Source organism: Chrysochloris asiatica, unplaced genomic scaffold (genome assembly GCF_000296735.1).
Source record: "Chrysochloris asiatica unplaced genomic scaffold, ChrAsi1.0 scaffold00079, whole genome shotgun sequence".
In the NCBI taxonomy this organism is placed as follows: Eukaryota; Metazoa; Chordata; class Mammalia; order Afrosoricida; family Chrysochloridae; genus Chrysochloris; species Chrysochloris asiatica.
Genome location: NW_006408597.1, coordinates 10,788,609 through 10,803,967, shown reverse-complemented (window position 1 = coordinate 10,803,967; position 15,359 = coordinate 10,788,609). Strand labels below are relative to the sequence as shown.

General features: G+C 46.1%; 1 protein-coding gene across 3 annotated transcripts in view; it reads left to right on the top strand.

Moving 5' to 3' along the window:
* The window catches only part of LOC102818400 (alpha-actinin-1-like), a 124,538-nt gene that overhangs the window by 64,332 nt on the left and 44,847 nt on the right, over positions 1-15,359 (top strand). For all 3 annotated transcript variants that reach the window (XM_006865576.1, XM_006865575.1, XM_006865574.1), the window contains exon 2: positions 10,537-10,651. In XM_006865576.1, coding sequence (XP_006865638.1) covers positions 10,537-10,651 — 115 coding nt within the window. The remainder of the gene's footprint in view (positions 1-10,536; positions 10,652-15,359) is intronic.

Here is a 15,359-nt window from a genome sequence, read left to right as displayed (position 1 = left end):
ACAAGTTATATGAATGGTTGAATGTGAAACTGATGATGTGCCCTGTAAACTTTCACTCAATCCACAATAAAAGCTTAAATTAAAAAAAAAAAAAATTATTCCCATTTGTCAGATGTAACAATTGAGACTTTGACACATTAATTAATGTTATACAACTTGTGCATGGCAAAGCCCAGCTGGATGAACACTTACTAAGCATCTGTTGTAGATGTGATTTGTGCCTCTCTAATTCTGTGCTGTTGTAGGCCATGTTATCCCTATTTTAGAGGTGAGGATCCTGAGACTGAGGGTAAGAATCTTGTCCAAATAAAGGTGTAGGTTGGGACTGAAGCCCCAAAGTCTCGTGCCTTCCTTATTCTTATCCACACCCCCTCCTCTGGCACCCCAGGTTGGCTCTGTGTTTCCAGGACCCCAAAATTCCTAAGTCACATGAGGCAGGCAACAGTTTTCCTTGCCAAGCCTGGTAGTTCTCCAGTTTTCCAGAACCCCTCCCAGGTGGGTGGAAAGTAAGTAGATCTGGGTGGAGATGTTCTTGAGAGCTCTGTATTTCCTCTGTGAGTGAACCAGCTGACAGCCCGCTTTGAAAGGCTGGCAGTTGGCCCTTGATAAGTTAACCAGATACTCTTATTTACGTGACCAGAAAACAGGCATCTGAGATCATTTCTGGGCAGATCTGTCCTTCAAACCCTCCTTCCCATTGCTCAGGCTGTGGCCTGACTGGATCTGTGTGGGAACAGAGGGCCTCAAGGGTGACTTGAGAGGGAAAGAACAATTCTTGAACTCTCTGCAGTGACCTTCTGACACCAGCAGAGGCTGTGGGAACTCAACCCTGCACACACCTGCTTGCTGGTCTCTCCAGAGGCCCTGGCTTGATGCGCTCATACTGCTGCTGCCAACCAAGCAGCAGAGGGCGGTTCAGGCCTGCAGTGAGGCTAAGGGGAGTAGTCTCTGACTTGATGCTCTACTCCCCAGCTCCACCTGAAAAAGACTCAGAAGCCTGTTTGGGTTTTCTGGAGCCACTTAGTCCAGGTGGACGAGGGTCTGCCCCTCATCTCTCCCCACCTTTATCAGTTTGCTCTTCGGTGGATATGTGTGTGATTGCTGGTTTCTCCTCATATCCTGGTCCCTACTTACACACTGCCTTCAAGTTGATTACGACCTAGTTGAACTGCTCCATTGGGTTTCTCCAAAGGTGGTAAGTCTTGATGCAGACAGCCTTATCAGACTTCTGAGGGTCTGCGGGTTGGTTTGTACCACTGCCTTGTGGTTAGCAGTCTAATGCTTAAATTACAGCTCCACCAGACCTTCTTGGTCCCTACTTAGGACTCTCTATAGTATCCTACACTGATGTTGTCAAGTGTCATCGCGTCAGTTCAGACTCACAGCAACCCCCTAAAGGGTTTCTGAGGAAGGGCTGTTGGGTTTGAACCACTGACTTTGTTGTTATCTTAAAATTCTCTACAGCCCTCTCTCTGTACAGTATCTCATTTGATTGTCTTATGAATTAATTTGTTGTTGTTGTTATGTGCCCTGGAGTCAGTTCCGACTCATAGCGACCCTGCACAGGGTTTCCGAGGCTGTAAATCTTTACAGGAGCAGACCGCCTCAACTTTCTCCCGCAGAACCGCTGGTAGTTTCGAACTGCTGACCTTGTGGCTCGCAGTCTGATTCGTAACCACTATGCTACCAGAGCTCCTACATGAATTAATTTAGATGGGACTTTTTTCTTATATTTAATATTGAACATATTGTGGGGGGGGGTTTCCTGGATAATACAGGAAAATTGTACACTGCCCACACACGCACACACACACAATAAATAAATAAAACCCTGGAAAGTGACAAGTCCCTTTTCGCCTATCCCAGAGGTCTGATGTAAATGTACACATTTTGACAAAATTTTCTATTTTGCATTGTTAAATGCTGTAGAGTCGGCTCCAACTCAGAGTGGTGAGCTTGAACTGCCAACCTTGCCGTCCAGCAAATTAACCCACAGCACCACACCAGGATTCCTATTTTGCATAGTGTTTTTAAAAATAGGTAATAATTGAATACAGTGCAGAATTCTAAAGGAATGAAAAGATCCTCCGAGAAAAAGATATCCCACCTTGTCTGCAGTCTCCCAGTTCCTGGGGTCTTTGTATGTTCTTCCTGGGAGATTGTGGCATAGTTTTTTGGACTCCCCAATAGAGTAACAGCAGACATCTGGTGGGTTGTGAGGGGATGGAGCTGAGTTGGCTTGGGATCCTGTGAGATGAATCTGACCCTGTGGAATTGATTGGCCTCTGATAAGAAGTAGAACCCACCAAGAGGAATAGGATAAAGCTATGTGGGAACAAAAGATGTCACCAGGTGCCCCATTGGATGGTGTCTTTTAATTTTGTTATTGAGGGTCATCGTGTAAGTTCCAACTCACAGAAACCCTGTATGGAGTCTCTAAGAAGCAGCAGGTGTGTGAACTGCTGACCTTGCGGGTCACATTCCAGTGCTGATCCTACAGCGCCACACCAGAAGGCCTGCGTAATTTGAGGAACTCATCTGGGCTTACACAGCTGGACAGGAGGTTTCGTGCCTTCTCTGAGGTCATATGCCTACCTGAGCAAGAACAGGGTCCAGACTTCCTGACCCCTGTCCTGTGGCAGCAGGAGAGGTGTGATTGACATGTGAGGGCTGGGTCTGGTGGCAGGTGAGGTGGTACCACTGACCGCACAGCCCATCTCATTTGGCTATCTTGTTTACTCTCTTCAGACAAACAAAAAAGACACCTTTGTCAATGGAGGCTGCTCTGGTGAGGTCAGCCAAGGCTTGTGCATTAAAGAGAGTAAACATCAAAAAGGAAAGTGAGATTGCAGAGAGGGGATGGGAGTTACTGCTGAGTGATACGAGTTTGAGACCAGGTTCAACTTTTGGAAATCGTGAGATAGTAATGCAATGTGTGGGTGGTAATTAATGTCACTGAAAAAGATTTAAATTGAAGATTTTTTTGTTAGAGATGTATTTTATCACACGCATAAACACAAAAAATCCCAGGCTTTCTATAAACAATTGATTTTGTAGGCATAAATGCTTTCTAATTTTGATTATGTAAAATACTATAACAGATGTCACCTATGTGAATCAAATAAATAATAATATAATAATGGAACAAAAGCAGAGAGAAGGAATCGTCCATCATTATAAACCCAGCCATATTCACAGACAAGTTGGCAAATAAAGCTGACAGCAATGTGACGGTTCCGTTAGTACATCACAGCCCTGTTTACATTTTGATGAGTTTTTTCAGCTATTTTTATATGTTTCTGTTTCACATAATGGTAAACCTACAGTACATACAGTGTTATATTCTGCTTTCTTTTCTTTCTTTTTTTTGGCTAATTATAAGCATTTCCCATAATAATATATGGTTTAAGTGCCCCAAATTTTGGTCATGTACTATCCTATTAAATTAATAAATTATATATAATTTCATTAACTAATACTTTGCTAGAGTTCTGGTGTGGCACTGTAGGATAAACACTGGACTGCAAATTGCAAGGTTGGCAGTTCAAACCTACCAGCTGTTCCTTGGAAGCCTTATATAGGGCTGCTAGGAGTTGGAACTGACTCAACGGCTCTTAACAACAATAACAATACTTTGTTAATGTAATTTTGGACTATTTCAGATTTTTATTCTCAAACTGGCAAGAATGTGCTCGTGTTCACAACCATTTCTTTATTTAGAGTAGCGGTTCAGGATTGAGCTAAGGGTTATGCCCATTTTAGTTCACCTTGGCAAGTTGCTTTCCATCAAAGTTGTTCCAAATCACTCTGCATTCAGTAGTAACACATTGTGTGCTTTGGTCTTCTACCCTAGCATTGGGAATTGTCAGAAACTTTTTTTAGGGGGTAGATGTAATAGCTGAAGATTTGTATCTTCATTTTAACCCACAAGACCTGGGTGGTGTGTGTGGCATGTGTATGACATGTGTTGTTGATCAAGCCCAGATGAAAGGAGTCCCTATGCCCCTCACAGGAAGTCCCCTTAGCTTTTGCTGCCCTACTCCCAGATGCCTAATGTCAACTGGCGTTCTGTTGTGAGTGTTAACTGTGGTGGACAAAGGTGCTGCTGAGCGCTGGTGTTCACACGTCACACTGTTGTGTAACTCTTTCTGGTAAAGTCTGAGGCATTTCATAGTTCCTCACTGTAGACACACAGACCCAGTGAACCTTAGTTCCAATGTGGCCTGCTGTTATGTGGCCTGTGGTGTGTCTTATTTTAAAAATTGCACCAGCATTTAAAAACGAGTGGATTTTGCATAGAAATGTCCCGATCTCTGATTCCTCTTTATAGGGCTCTGGCAACTGAGGGTCCCTGTTCCCGTGGGGAGCTGAGGAAAGGCTACATCTAGCATCCCACCACACCTTCGGTCTTCTATTCTTCTACTGAAGCAGGAGGGAGTCAGGTGTTCAGAGTCCAGATGTGAAGATACCCAGCTGGGTGGCCTGGGGAAAGCCACTTGCCCTCTCTGGTCCATGTATCCTCATGAGAGTTTGACCTGGGTGATGGCTAGCTAGCATCTCTTCTGGTTTTAACATTCTTTAATGAAATGTGTTGAATTGTATAAGTTTGTAATAAATTGAACTCATACTTTTAGAGTAAGTAACAACATATAACTATTGAATGATCATTATGCTCCAGGCCCTCTTTTAAGTGCTTTAAGTGGGTTGTCTTTCTGAATCCTCCAACACCTCCTTAAGGCAGGCACTATAATTAACCCCATTGTACAGATAAGTACATTGAGGCAGAGTTGTGTTAAATCGCTTGTCCAAGATTACCCCCACAGTAAAGCAGTTCATGGAGCTGAAATTTGTTTTTAGTCCTTTTTAGAGTGATTGGAAGGAGCTCTGGTAGCGTAGTGGTTACGAGTTGGGCTGAAAACCTCAAGGTCAGCAGTTTGAAACTACCAGCCATTCCATGGGAGAAAGATGAGACTTTCTGCTCCCGTAAAGATTTACAGCCTTGGAAACTCTATCTTGGGTCACTATGAGTCAGAACCGACTTGGTGGCACACCACCACCACGACCGTCGCCGCCAGAATGTTTGGATCATGTCAGTCATATAGGTTGTTGCTGCGCAGCAAATCCTGTAATCCTATTGTACCCTAATCTCTTGTGTTTAACAGCCATCCCCACCGCCACGCCGCCTCCTCCTCCACATCAAGGCTGTGAATGCCACTTGACTTTAAATACTCGGCCCCGTCTCATGTTTATGGGGTCATCCTCCATAACCCAGATCTTTGCCGAGTGTGATTATTCAGATATTCTTTCAGCATCTGAAATTTAGACAATAATGATGGTAGTGTCCACTTCAGGCCCATATGGCAGTATTTTGTTAGGAATATAAATGAACAATGTCACTATACTGTTGTTGTTCAGTGCCATCAAGTCAGTTCTGACTTATAGTACACTGTATAGGGTTTTCAAGGAGCAGCTGGTGGGTTTGAACAGCCAACTTGTGGTTAGCAGTACAGTGTTGATCCTACAGTGCCACACCAGAACTCCATGGTTTTATTTAGTCTTTATCGTAGTCCTACTCTCTGCTCAAGACTATTACTCCCATGTTACAGATGTTAAACAGCTTCAAAGAGTCCTGTGGGGCTAACGTCATATGCTGCTGTGTATCTGAGTTAGGGAGCAGGGAGCATGTGTTCTGTAAAACCAGCTGTCCTTTAAACACATTTTTAAGGAAATATATTGATATAATGCTAGCTATAAAGAAAATAAAAACATGCTTGCAGAATCTGTGTGCAAGCAAGCCAAGACCCTTACAGAGAATAGACACAGGTGCTTCTTTCTCTCCACAGACCCCTTCCTCGTTTGGAGGCACCCCTACCCCTGTTTGGAACCAGATAGTTACCTTTACACCTGATTTGACATGGTAGATGCTTCAGGGCCAACCAGGGTCTGAGCAGGGATTGTGTTCCCTCTCAACTACTCCTTTAGGCCAGAGCCCTCAGAGATGCTGTGTGGCCGGGCTGAGGGTGGGCAAAAGAAGGAGGAGGGTCTGCCACAGCTCTTCCCAGCGTGGCCCTCAGCCCCACATGCTCTCCCAAAACCTAAGAAGCCCTGAGTTCCTTTTCTGGAACAGAGTAGGTGTACTATGAGCTATATCTCCTCCCCTTGCCCAGGATGTAGGCCGTAGGGCTGGGTAAAGAACAGAATAATGGGACACTTGGAACAAGGGGAAGGGCTTGGTTGGAATCAAAGCAATAAAGTGTCCCCTTCCCCTTTATTTGAATGTGACTGGACCTTAAACCTGCTGGGGCTGGTAGGGGCCATGGTCTCAAGTGCCTCAACTGTGGGCTTCTTACTCCTTCTGGAGCCCCCTCAGCACTGCTAAGGGGCAGGGGTGGTGGTGGTGGTGGTTATGTGTCGTGGCTCCGGTTCCAACTCATTGTGAACCCTGTATAGCGTTTCCGAGGCTGTAAATTCTTATGGGAGCAGAAAGCCTTGTCTTTCTCCCATGGAACCGCTGGTAGTTTCAAACTGCTGTCCATCAGATTAGTAGCCCAACTTGTAACCACTAGGTTACTAGAGCTCCTTAAGGGGCAGGGGTACTCCTGTCAAAATGCAGAGGAATAAAGCTTGAGCCTCAAGACCAGGTCAGCCCTGGGCTAGAGGAAAGATTATGGGGTAGTGTACGCTGAGGACCCATATCGTGAGACTGATCTCTCCCTACTCATTCCCCATTCGGCTCTTCTGTTGGGGCCCACAGCATCATAGTCATAGGTGATCTGCCCCCACACCATACTCTGAACCTCTTGTGTCCACATGGTGGCACCATTTAAAAAGAACTCTTCAGACAGGTTGTCATCTTGGAACCACAATCCAGTATTTTAAGGAAACCTAGGACAGGTGAGTTCTGACAGGTGGACGTGGGTGGCTAGCAGCAGGATCAAGTCCTTGGGGACTGTCACCAGGCATGTCAGGGAACCTGGTCCCTTTCCTTCATTTTACCATTTATTGAGCATTTGCTAAATGTTAGGCACTTTATAACTATTACCTGGTTAGTCCTCTTGACATATGAAGTGCTGTTATCATCCCTGGGAGCATAGTGGCTCTGTACAATAAACACTGGACCTCGAACCACAAGGGCCTGTTCAAGCTCACCAGGTAGTCTCAGTATTCTCCCATGAAGCTGACGAGCCACCAAGAAGGGGGAGTAAAAAGATAAGGCATCAGTTCACAGTGGTGATAAGGAGGGGATGCTGTAAGACACTTCCTCCACTTGTGGCTTTCTTGTTAAATCATGTCTCATTAGTAGCCTGGTGGTTGCAAGTTGAGATGCTAACCTCAGGTCATCAGTTTGAAACTACCAGCTTGTGCAGGAGAAAGATGAGGCGGAAGAAAGATTTACAGCCTCAGAAACCCCATGCAGGGTCACTATGAGTCAGAACCAACTCCACAGCGCTTAGCGATAATTGCCATCCCCATCTTATTGTTGAGGAAGCTGGAGTTCAGGGAGATAAATCTGGATATCACACAGCGAGACTGAGTCCAGACTTGGCTGATCCTTGGCATGCTCGCCACCATTTCTTGCTGCCACCGTGTCTTATTTGGGTCTGAACTTCTTAGTAGGTGCTGTTTGTCAGGGGAACAGAGTTGAAAGTGGGAGGGGCTCAGGGCCCTGGGTAGACCTGCAAAGTAGGACCCTTGTGGGGGCCAGGAACAAGGGGTTTGGAGTTCTAGCAAAACTCAGTTTCCAAGGCTTTGTACTGGACGCCTGAACAAGCGCAGGTATGTTTTGGTCTCTGGTGCTCAGCCTGGCTTCCCCAGGAAGTGAGACGGCTGTTTTCCCCATAGCTTTTCCTCTTTCAAAAGCAGTGTCTCTTTACAAAAGTATTCTCTTTTTGCTTCCTCTTGCTCCCCACTCCACCCCACCACTGAGCAGTAAACACAGTGAGATTTCACAGCTGTCAACTCTGGGGGTACTAGGCGATTTCCCCAGGACCCTGGCCATACTGGATTGAACAGTCTCTTGAGTTCTAGGGTTAACCGATTCCCCTTGAGTCAGGAGAAAACTCTTCACAGAAGGCTGAATGGGGTCTAGAAGGTATCTGAGGAGAGCAAGGGGCAGTGGCGATACAACATGGTGGTCAATGGACAGAAAGACCTTCATAAGGAAGGAGTCTCTGGGTGGTGAAGAAGGTTAAGCACTATGCAGCTAACAGACAGGTTGGGCTCAAACCTACTAAAGTTACCTTAGAAAAGAGGCCTCAGATCTTAGCCATAAAACTCCATGGAGCATCATTCTACTCTGATTCATTCATATGGGGTCACTAGGAAAAACTAGCAACTGGTTTTTGTTTTTCCATCTCCAAACATGAGTAAAATGTGGTGGCATTTAGGTAAGAGACATGTGGACAGATGACAACTGGGAGAGAATATGGAAAAATAAGATAAATTGTATTTATTTAAAAAATGAAAATCCTTTAATAATTGTTTTACAACAACAAAGCAGTTATAACAATGATAAAACCCAAGTACAAGGTTTGCGGGAGGGAGTCCTGGTGTGGCGCTATAGGATAAACACTGGACTGCTAACCACAAGGTCAGCAGTTCAAACTCATCGGCCATTCCTTGGAAACCCTATAAAGGGTCACTGTGAGTCGGAACTGACTTGATGGCACTTAACTACAACAATCCGGCTATAGTGGGAGAGGGCCAGGCAGTGCTGTCTGCATCGCCTGCAGCTGTGCTTTGTAACCTTGCAGGGCCCTCCAGCTTGGCCTGTTTCTTACTTGCTCCCTCATCCAGTTGCCGATTTTCCATCTACTAAATGCTCACTGCCCAGGGACAGTGATTTTTGTTCTTGCTTACTGCTGTATCCCCGATTCTGTGCTTGGAACTCTGGAGACATAAAGGTGAATATTGATTGAGTCCCTGTCTTTAGGTGCCCCCAGGTGGTGGTGGTGATGGGAATGAAGAGGAAGGAAGGCAAGGGATAGAACCAGCATGTGGCCAGGCATTTACTGTCCAGTGTCATATGGGTAATGATGTCATGAATGCAGGGTGCTGTAGCTCTGTATGCTCAACCCAGATATAGCAGTGTCTTATCAATCAGGAAGACTTCCTAGAGGAGGTGATGTTTTGTCTCAATCTTGAAAAATGAATATGAGTTAGCCAAGTAAGATACGGAGGAATTCCAGGCTGAGAAGTCAGTGTATGCCCCTGCCCACCCCCAGTCTATGTGCCAGTCTTTTAAAAACCTTGGGATAGTATGCACTCCCCTGTTCTCTTTATTGTGAGAGTGGGGCTGGCCAACAGGTGGAGGTCTCTGCAGGTGGCGGTGGTGACTGTGTACCGTGGAGTCGGTTCTGACTCATAGTGACCCTGCATGGGGTTTCTGAGGCTGTAAATCTTTCTTCCGCCTCATCTTTCTCCTGCACAAGCTGGTAGTTTCAAACTGATGACCTGAGGTTAGCATCTCAACTTGCAACCACCAGGCTACTAATGAGACATGATTTAACAAGAAAGCCACAAGTGGAGGAAGTGTCTTACAGCATCCCCTCCTTATCACCACTGTGAACTGATGCCTTATCTTTTTACTCCCCCTTCTTGGTGGCTCGTCAGCTCTTAGTGTGAACCTAAGCAGGTACTTCATTCCCTCTAACAGTCACTTGCATGGCACCCCCCCAACCCCCCATCCCTGGTTCATCACTTTCACGTTGGAGTTCCCCATGGCAGGAGGAAGTGGTAGGGGCCATGAGTCTGGTGACCTTTTCTAGGAGGAGGGGTATTTCTAATGTGGCTACTATTCTGATGAGTCATACATCATAACACCCTTGGAGGGCATACAGGAAGAGAACTTACTGGCCCTACTGTTGGCTGAACTGAACCCTATGATGGTGCCATTTGGTACAGAGAAGTCTGGAGTTGCCAAATAATGTGTTCGATCAAAAGCACCAGACCTCTTCCTTCTTTCAGGTTCCCATAAAATGTGACAGATGAGTTCTAGATGGTGGTGGTGGTTTTGTGCCGTGGAGTTGATTCCAACATAGCGATCCTGTACGGGGTTTTCGAGGATGTAAGTCTTTACAGGAGCAGAAAGCCTCATCTTTTTCCCGTGGAGCAGCTAGTAGTTTCGAACTGCTGACCTTGAGGTTAGCAGCCCGACTCTTAACTATTAAATTGAGTGAATTTTGTGTCTCATGTTTGTGAGTTATCTATTGGCTTGCTTGAGCCACCAGGTGGTGCTATTGTCACCAAACAGTTTGGTTGTGGTGGGACCTGATCTTGATCTACTTATTACCCAAGACGTTTCAATGTAGCTGCTATCTCTCACAAACTAGAAAATTCCAAAGTTGACCATCTTTGCATTTAACATCTGTCCATTCCCTTTCTGGGATTCTGCCTCATGTGTTTGTACCTTAAGGAGTCTCTTCTATGCCCCAGATACACACTACACATAATACTTACCTTTTTTCTCTTGGGGCGCCTCACAGACCATGTGACTTGTGTGGGAAGACTGACCGCTTGTTCTTTTTCCTTTGCCAGACATTCACAGCATGGTGTAATTCCCACCTCCGTAAGGCGGGTACGCAGATAGAGAACATCGAGGAGGACTTCCGGGATGGCCTGAAGCTCATGCTGCTGCTTGAAGTCATCTCAGGTGAGGTGGATCCCTGGCCTTGGGAATCCAGGACAGAAGTGATGCCAGGTGGGCAGGCACCCCACCCCAGCTGCCTGCTGTGTTAGGCCACTTTGGGAATGCTGCCCTGACCCCTCTGCTTCTGCTCTGAGTTCTTGGTGCTTGCCAAGTTTGGGCCCTCCTGAAGGAAGTTGGGGAAGGCATGGATAGATGCAGACAGGTAGGACTGGGCTCAGTGCTGGCTTTGCCACTCTCTGTATGTCCTTGGGCAGGTCACTTGGCCCGTCTGCCCCAGCATCCTCATTTACAAAAAGAAGGGGTCTAGAGGGTAGTCTTTGGAGTCCCTTCTCTAAAATACAAGGATTCTCTGGTCAAGAACACATTTGTGGGTGACTGTCTCCAAACTTTGGCTCTACTGTTCCCTATCTACTTATATCCAGGTGATCTCAGGCCTGTCACCTCCAGCTTAGAATCTGGGTATCCAAATACCTTGAGGAGCAGTTCCACTAGAGTGTCCATCTAGCTTTCTTTTGGGTACCTTTTCTTCACTGTCTCTTAGAAGTTGTTGTTAGGGTCACTGAGTCGACTGTGACTCCTAGCACCTCTGTAGGGTTTCCAGGGGGCTGGCTGGTGGGTTTGAGATACAGACCTTGTGGTTAACAGTCCAGTGCTGATCCCACAGTGCCACACCAGGACCCTTAAAGATGGTTTGTCCTGAAGATTCTAGCTTTGGTTCGTACTCTAGGAAGGCTTCGCCACCCTCTTTATTTTACCTTTTACCTGGATGCCAGTTAGTCCCAGACAGAGGCTCAGTCCAGACCTCTGCCATGAGTGCCGCCTTAAATGCTGAAACACTTTGGGCATCTCCACTCAGCTGTCCCAAAGTGTCCACAAAATTGGAGTTAATTCCAAAATTGTACTATTGCTCCTGACCCTAACAAACCTCATTTCATGTGCTTCATCTTGGTCTTGATAAATGTTATCACTGTTCATCCGTTCTCCTGTGTCTAATCTAGAATTTGTTTGAAACGGCTCTTTCTTGTTTCTCTTTTCAACTTGGCATTCAAATTCTGTTCGCTGTATTTCCTTTTTCTGTAACCTTCTCTTAAGCTCTTCTATCATAGTGTCAGCTCTCAGCTAGATGATCCCAAGCCCCCTCCCTCCCACCAGCCAGCATGGTTCTCTACAAGCCAAATATGGTCATGCTGTTCCCTGCTCAAAGCCCTTTGCTGCCTCCCCAGAGCTTTGAGCTGGCAGTCCACATTTCTTAGCATAGTTTGCAGGATCTTTCTTGAGCTGGCATCTGCTTTGTTCTCAACCACCTAGTTCCCTAAAAGGAGTCCTCATGGCAAAATAGTTAAGCTGCTAGCCAAAAAGTCAGTGGTTCAAATCTACTAGCTGCTCCACAAACCTTCGAGAGGGTCACTGTGACTCAGATTTGTCTTGATGGTAGTGGGATTCTAAAAAAGTATCAGACCCCCTGTCAAATGGAGAGTAATGCTGTTCTTCCTAGGTGGCGAGCTCTGACCTCTGTTCTTTATGCAAACTCTAACTAACTTCCTTCTGGGAGTCCTGGTGTGGCGCTGTGGGTTAATGTGCTAGACTGCAAAGTCAATTTGAACTGCAAGGTTGGTGGTTCATGCTCACCAGCTGCTCCTCAGAAACCCTTATACAGGGTTGCTGAGTCAGAACCGACTCGATGATACATAACAGCAACAGTAACTTCCTTCTAGATGGTTCTTCCCTACCTTCTCCCCCAACACTTCTTAATTTTTATTTATTTTATTTTATTTTTTTTAAAGAAAAAAACCTGGTTTTAGTCTTTTTCACTCTCTGCTCAGGGTTGGGGGAGTTCCCTTTTAGAAGACTTCCTTGACTCCCCTACCCCAATTTGAGCTGGCCGTCTTCCTGGGCACTTATAAAAATAACAAACAAACGTAACAAACAAGCAAAACAATTGTTGTTGCATTGATTGTAACCATGGTGACCCCATGTGTACTCTGCCCTGTACGGTTTTCAGTGGCAGATGTTTTACTAGTAGATTGCCAGACTTTTCTTCTCTTGGTAGATTCAAACTACCAGCCTTGAGGTTAGCAGCTGGAGTGTTAATAGTTTGCATAACTCAGGAATCATCATTGTTGTTATTGTTAAAATACGCTTGAGTCAGTTCCAGCTCATAGCAACCCTCTGTAGGGTTTCTAAGGACCAACTGGTAAATTTGAACCTCCAGCCTTGTGGATCAAAGCCACCTAGTATTGTGTCCAATGTTTATCCTATAGCGCCACAGCCATTAACTCCTCTGTTGTGTCATGCACATACCACATGGCTTTTTTCTGTCCCACTTAACCCTGAGCTCCTTGGAGCATGGACTTTCTCAACTCTGTGTCCCAGAGTGCATGGAACTGTGTTTAGCATGTAGATGACACTCAACATATACGGGCATGACTGAGTGGCCAGGACCCAGCCTGTCTCCAGGGGAATCTAGGGCTTTTCTGGAGCAGACTCATCCTTGCCCAGTGCTAGAGAGAACCAATCACCAAGCTGCTTGTTCATTGCCTTTTCCTCCTAAGTGTATCCGAGTTGGGAGGATGATAGGGACCAAGGAGCAGGAAGGAGATGCTGCTTACAGAGGTTGTCAAAGTGTGCTCCTGGGGTGCTATTCAAAATGCAGATTCCCAGACCCCTTTCCAGAGGTCCTAAGTCAGAAATTCGGGAGCAGTGAAAATGGAGCCAGCAGCTACAATTCAGCAAAGTTTCCCAGGGATCTTTACTCACACTAGAGTTTGAGAGAGTGGGTTTAGGCCTATGTTGCCCCTCTGCTGTCCTTATTGGGGAATTCCCAACCCAGCCAGTGTGCACAACAGGGGAGAAGGGGGCTCAGAGGGACCCCAGCGCAGTAGGAGAAGCAGCCTTCCTGGGAAGACTGGGTCCATTCATCCTGTGGCTTCTCCCCTGGACAGGAGATGGTGGACACCTTGCTGGAGAGGCTGGCAGCAACCACAGTACCTGGAGCAGAAGAGCCTCAAGTATTCCCTGAAGCATGTCGTCTGGATTTAGTCATAAACCTAGCAGTGCAGTGTTTATGGGGTGGGCCTGGCTCTCTCAGAAGGCAGTTAGGCAGGGCTAGGTGATCACGGAAGGCTCTAGAGCAGTGGTTCTCAGCCTTTGTGGTCCCTGATTACTTAGAGGCTTTGAAATCTTTGTACCTTTTCCCAGGTATGAGCATCTGCATTATATCTAGACCTATTTCAGGTGGTTTCATGGCCATCCTTTGTTCTAGGATATAAGTGTTCTTTTGGAGTTCTAGTGTGGCACTGTAGGATAAGTACTGAACTGCAAAGTGAGCGGTTCAAACCTACCAGTCACTCCTCAAAAACCCTGTACAGGCTCTCTGTGAATCAGAACTGACTGTACGGCACTTAACAACAAAAATGGGGGTTTTGGAGAACAGCTGCTGTGCCCGTGTTGCCCGGCACCATCTGACCCTGAAGTCTGAGCAGAAGCCCCCGCATAGAGCCGAGCGAGTCTTGTGCTCAGAGAGGCAGCGCAGCAGAACAGGAGAGTGGTTCTCACATGGGGGTGGGACACTGAGCAGTTCCATTAAACACCTGTGGAATGTTTCCACAATTCTCTGGAGGGCCCCACACTCCCTGCCAGGGTAAAACAGTCCAGTCTAGAAGGAGTTTGGGAGTCCTGATGTGGCGCTGTGGGTTAATGAGCCAAACTGCAAAGGTGTTTGAACTGCAAAGTTGGCGGTTCAAGCTCACCAGCTGCTCCTTGGAAAGCCTATACACAGGGTCGCTATGGGAAAGCCTATATACAGGGTCGCTACTCTACGGCACTTCACAACAAGAAGGAGTTCAGGACTTTGCATATGCGGTTCCTTCTGCCATGCTCACCATTCCTGCAGTCTTTACCTGGCTGCCCTTCTATTCAGAAAGGGCTCCTCTGAACATGCCTTAGTATCTTCTGATTCTGCTCACTCCTCTTCATCTTTTTTTCTTTTGTGAAGCTACACACAGCAGAGCAGGCATCCATTCAGCGGTTTCTGCATGTATAGTTCAGGGACGTGGTTGTACCATTCTTCCACTTGTGCCACCTTTCTCGATACCATTTTCTGATGGTCTCCATCTCCGCATCAATGCCTAAGCTTCTCCTCTCACTTTTTGAGATGCTGTAATCAATTTAATTTCACAGATGATTTTTTTTTTAAAAAAGAAAACAATGCTCAAGACAGGCTGTATATTCTAATTAAGCAAAACAACTGTTTTGTTTAAATGACATCAAGGGATAATTTTAGTGTAAGATTTAAAGTTTAAAGATTCACTCAGGGCAATAGTTTAGAATGCCATCCAGCCCCAGTGGCTCATAGGTCTGTGTTCCATGAAAACTTGAAGTTCTGTTTTATATTTTTTTTTCCTTTGGATTGTTGTTGTTAGGTGCCATTGAATAGGTACTGACTTATAGTGATCCTATGCACAACAGAATGAAATGCTGCCTGACTTTGGGCCAACCTCACAATCATTGCCATGTTTGAGCCCACTGATGCTGCCACTGTGCCAGTCCATTTCATTGGGGGTCTTCCTCTTTTTCTCCGACCCTCGACTGTACCAAATATGATATCCCTCTACAGTGACTGGTCCCTCCTGACAATATGTCCAAAGTATGAAAGACGAAGTCTGGCCATCCTGCCTTCCAAGGAGCACTCTGGCTGCACTTCTTCCAACAC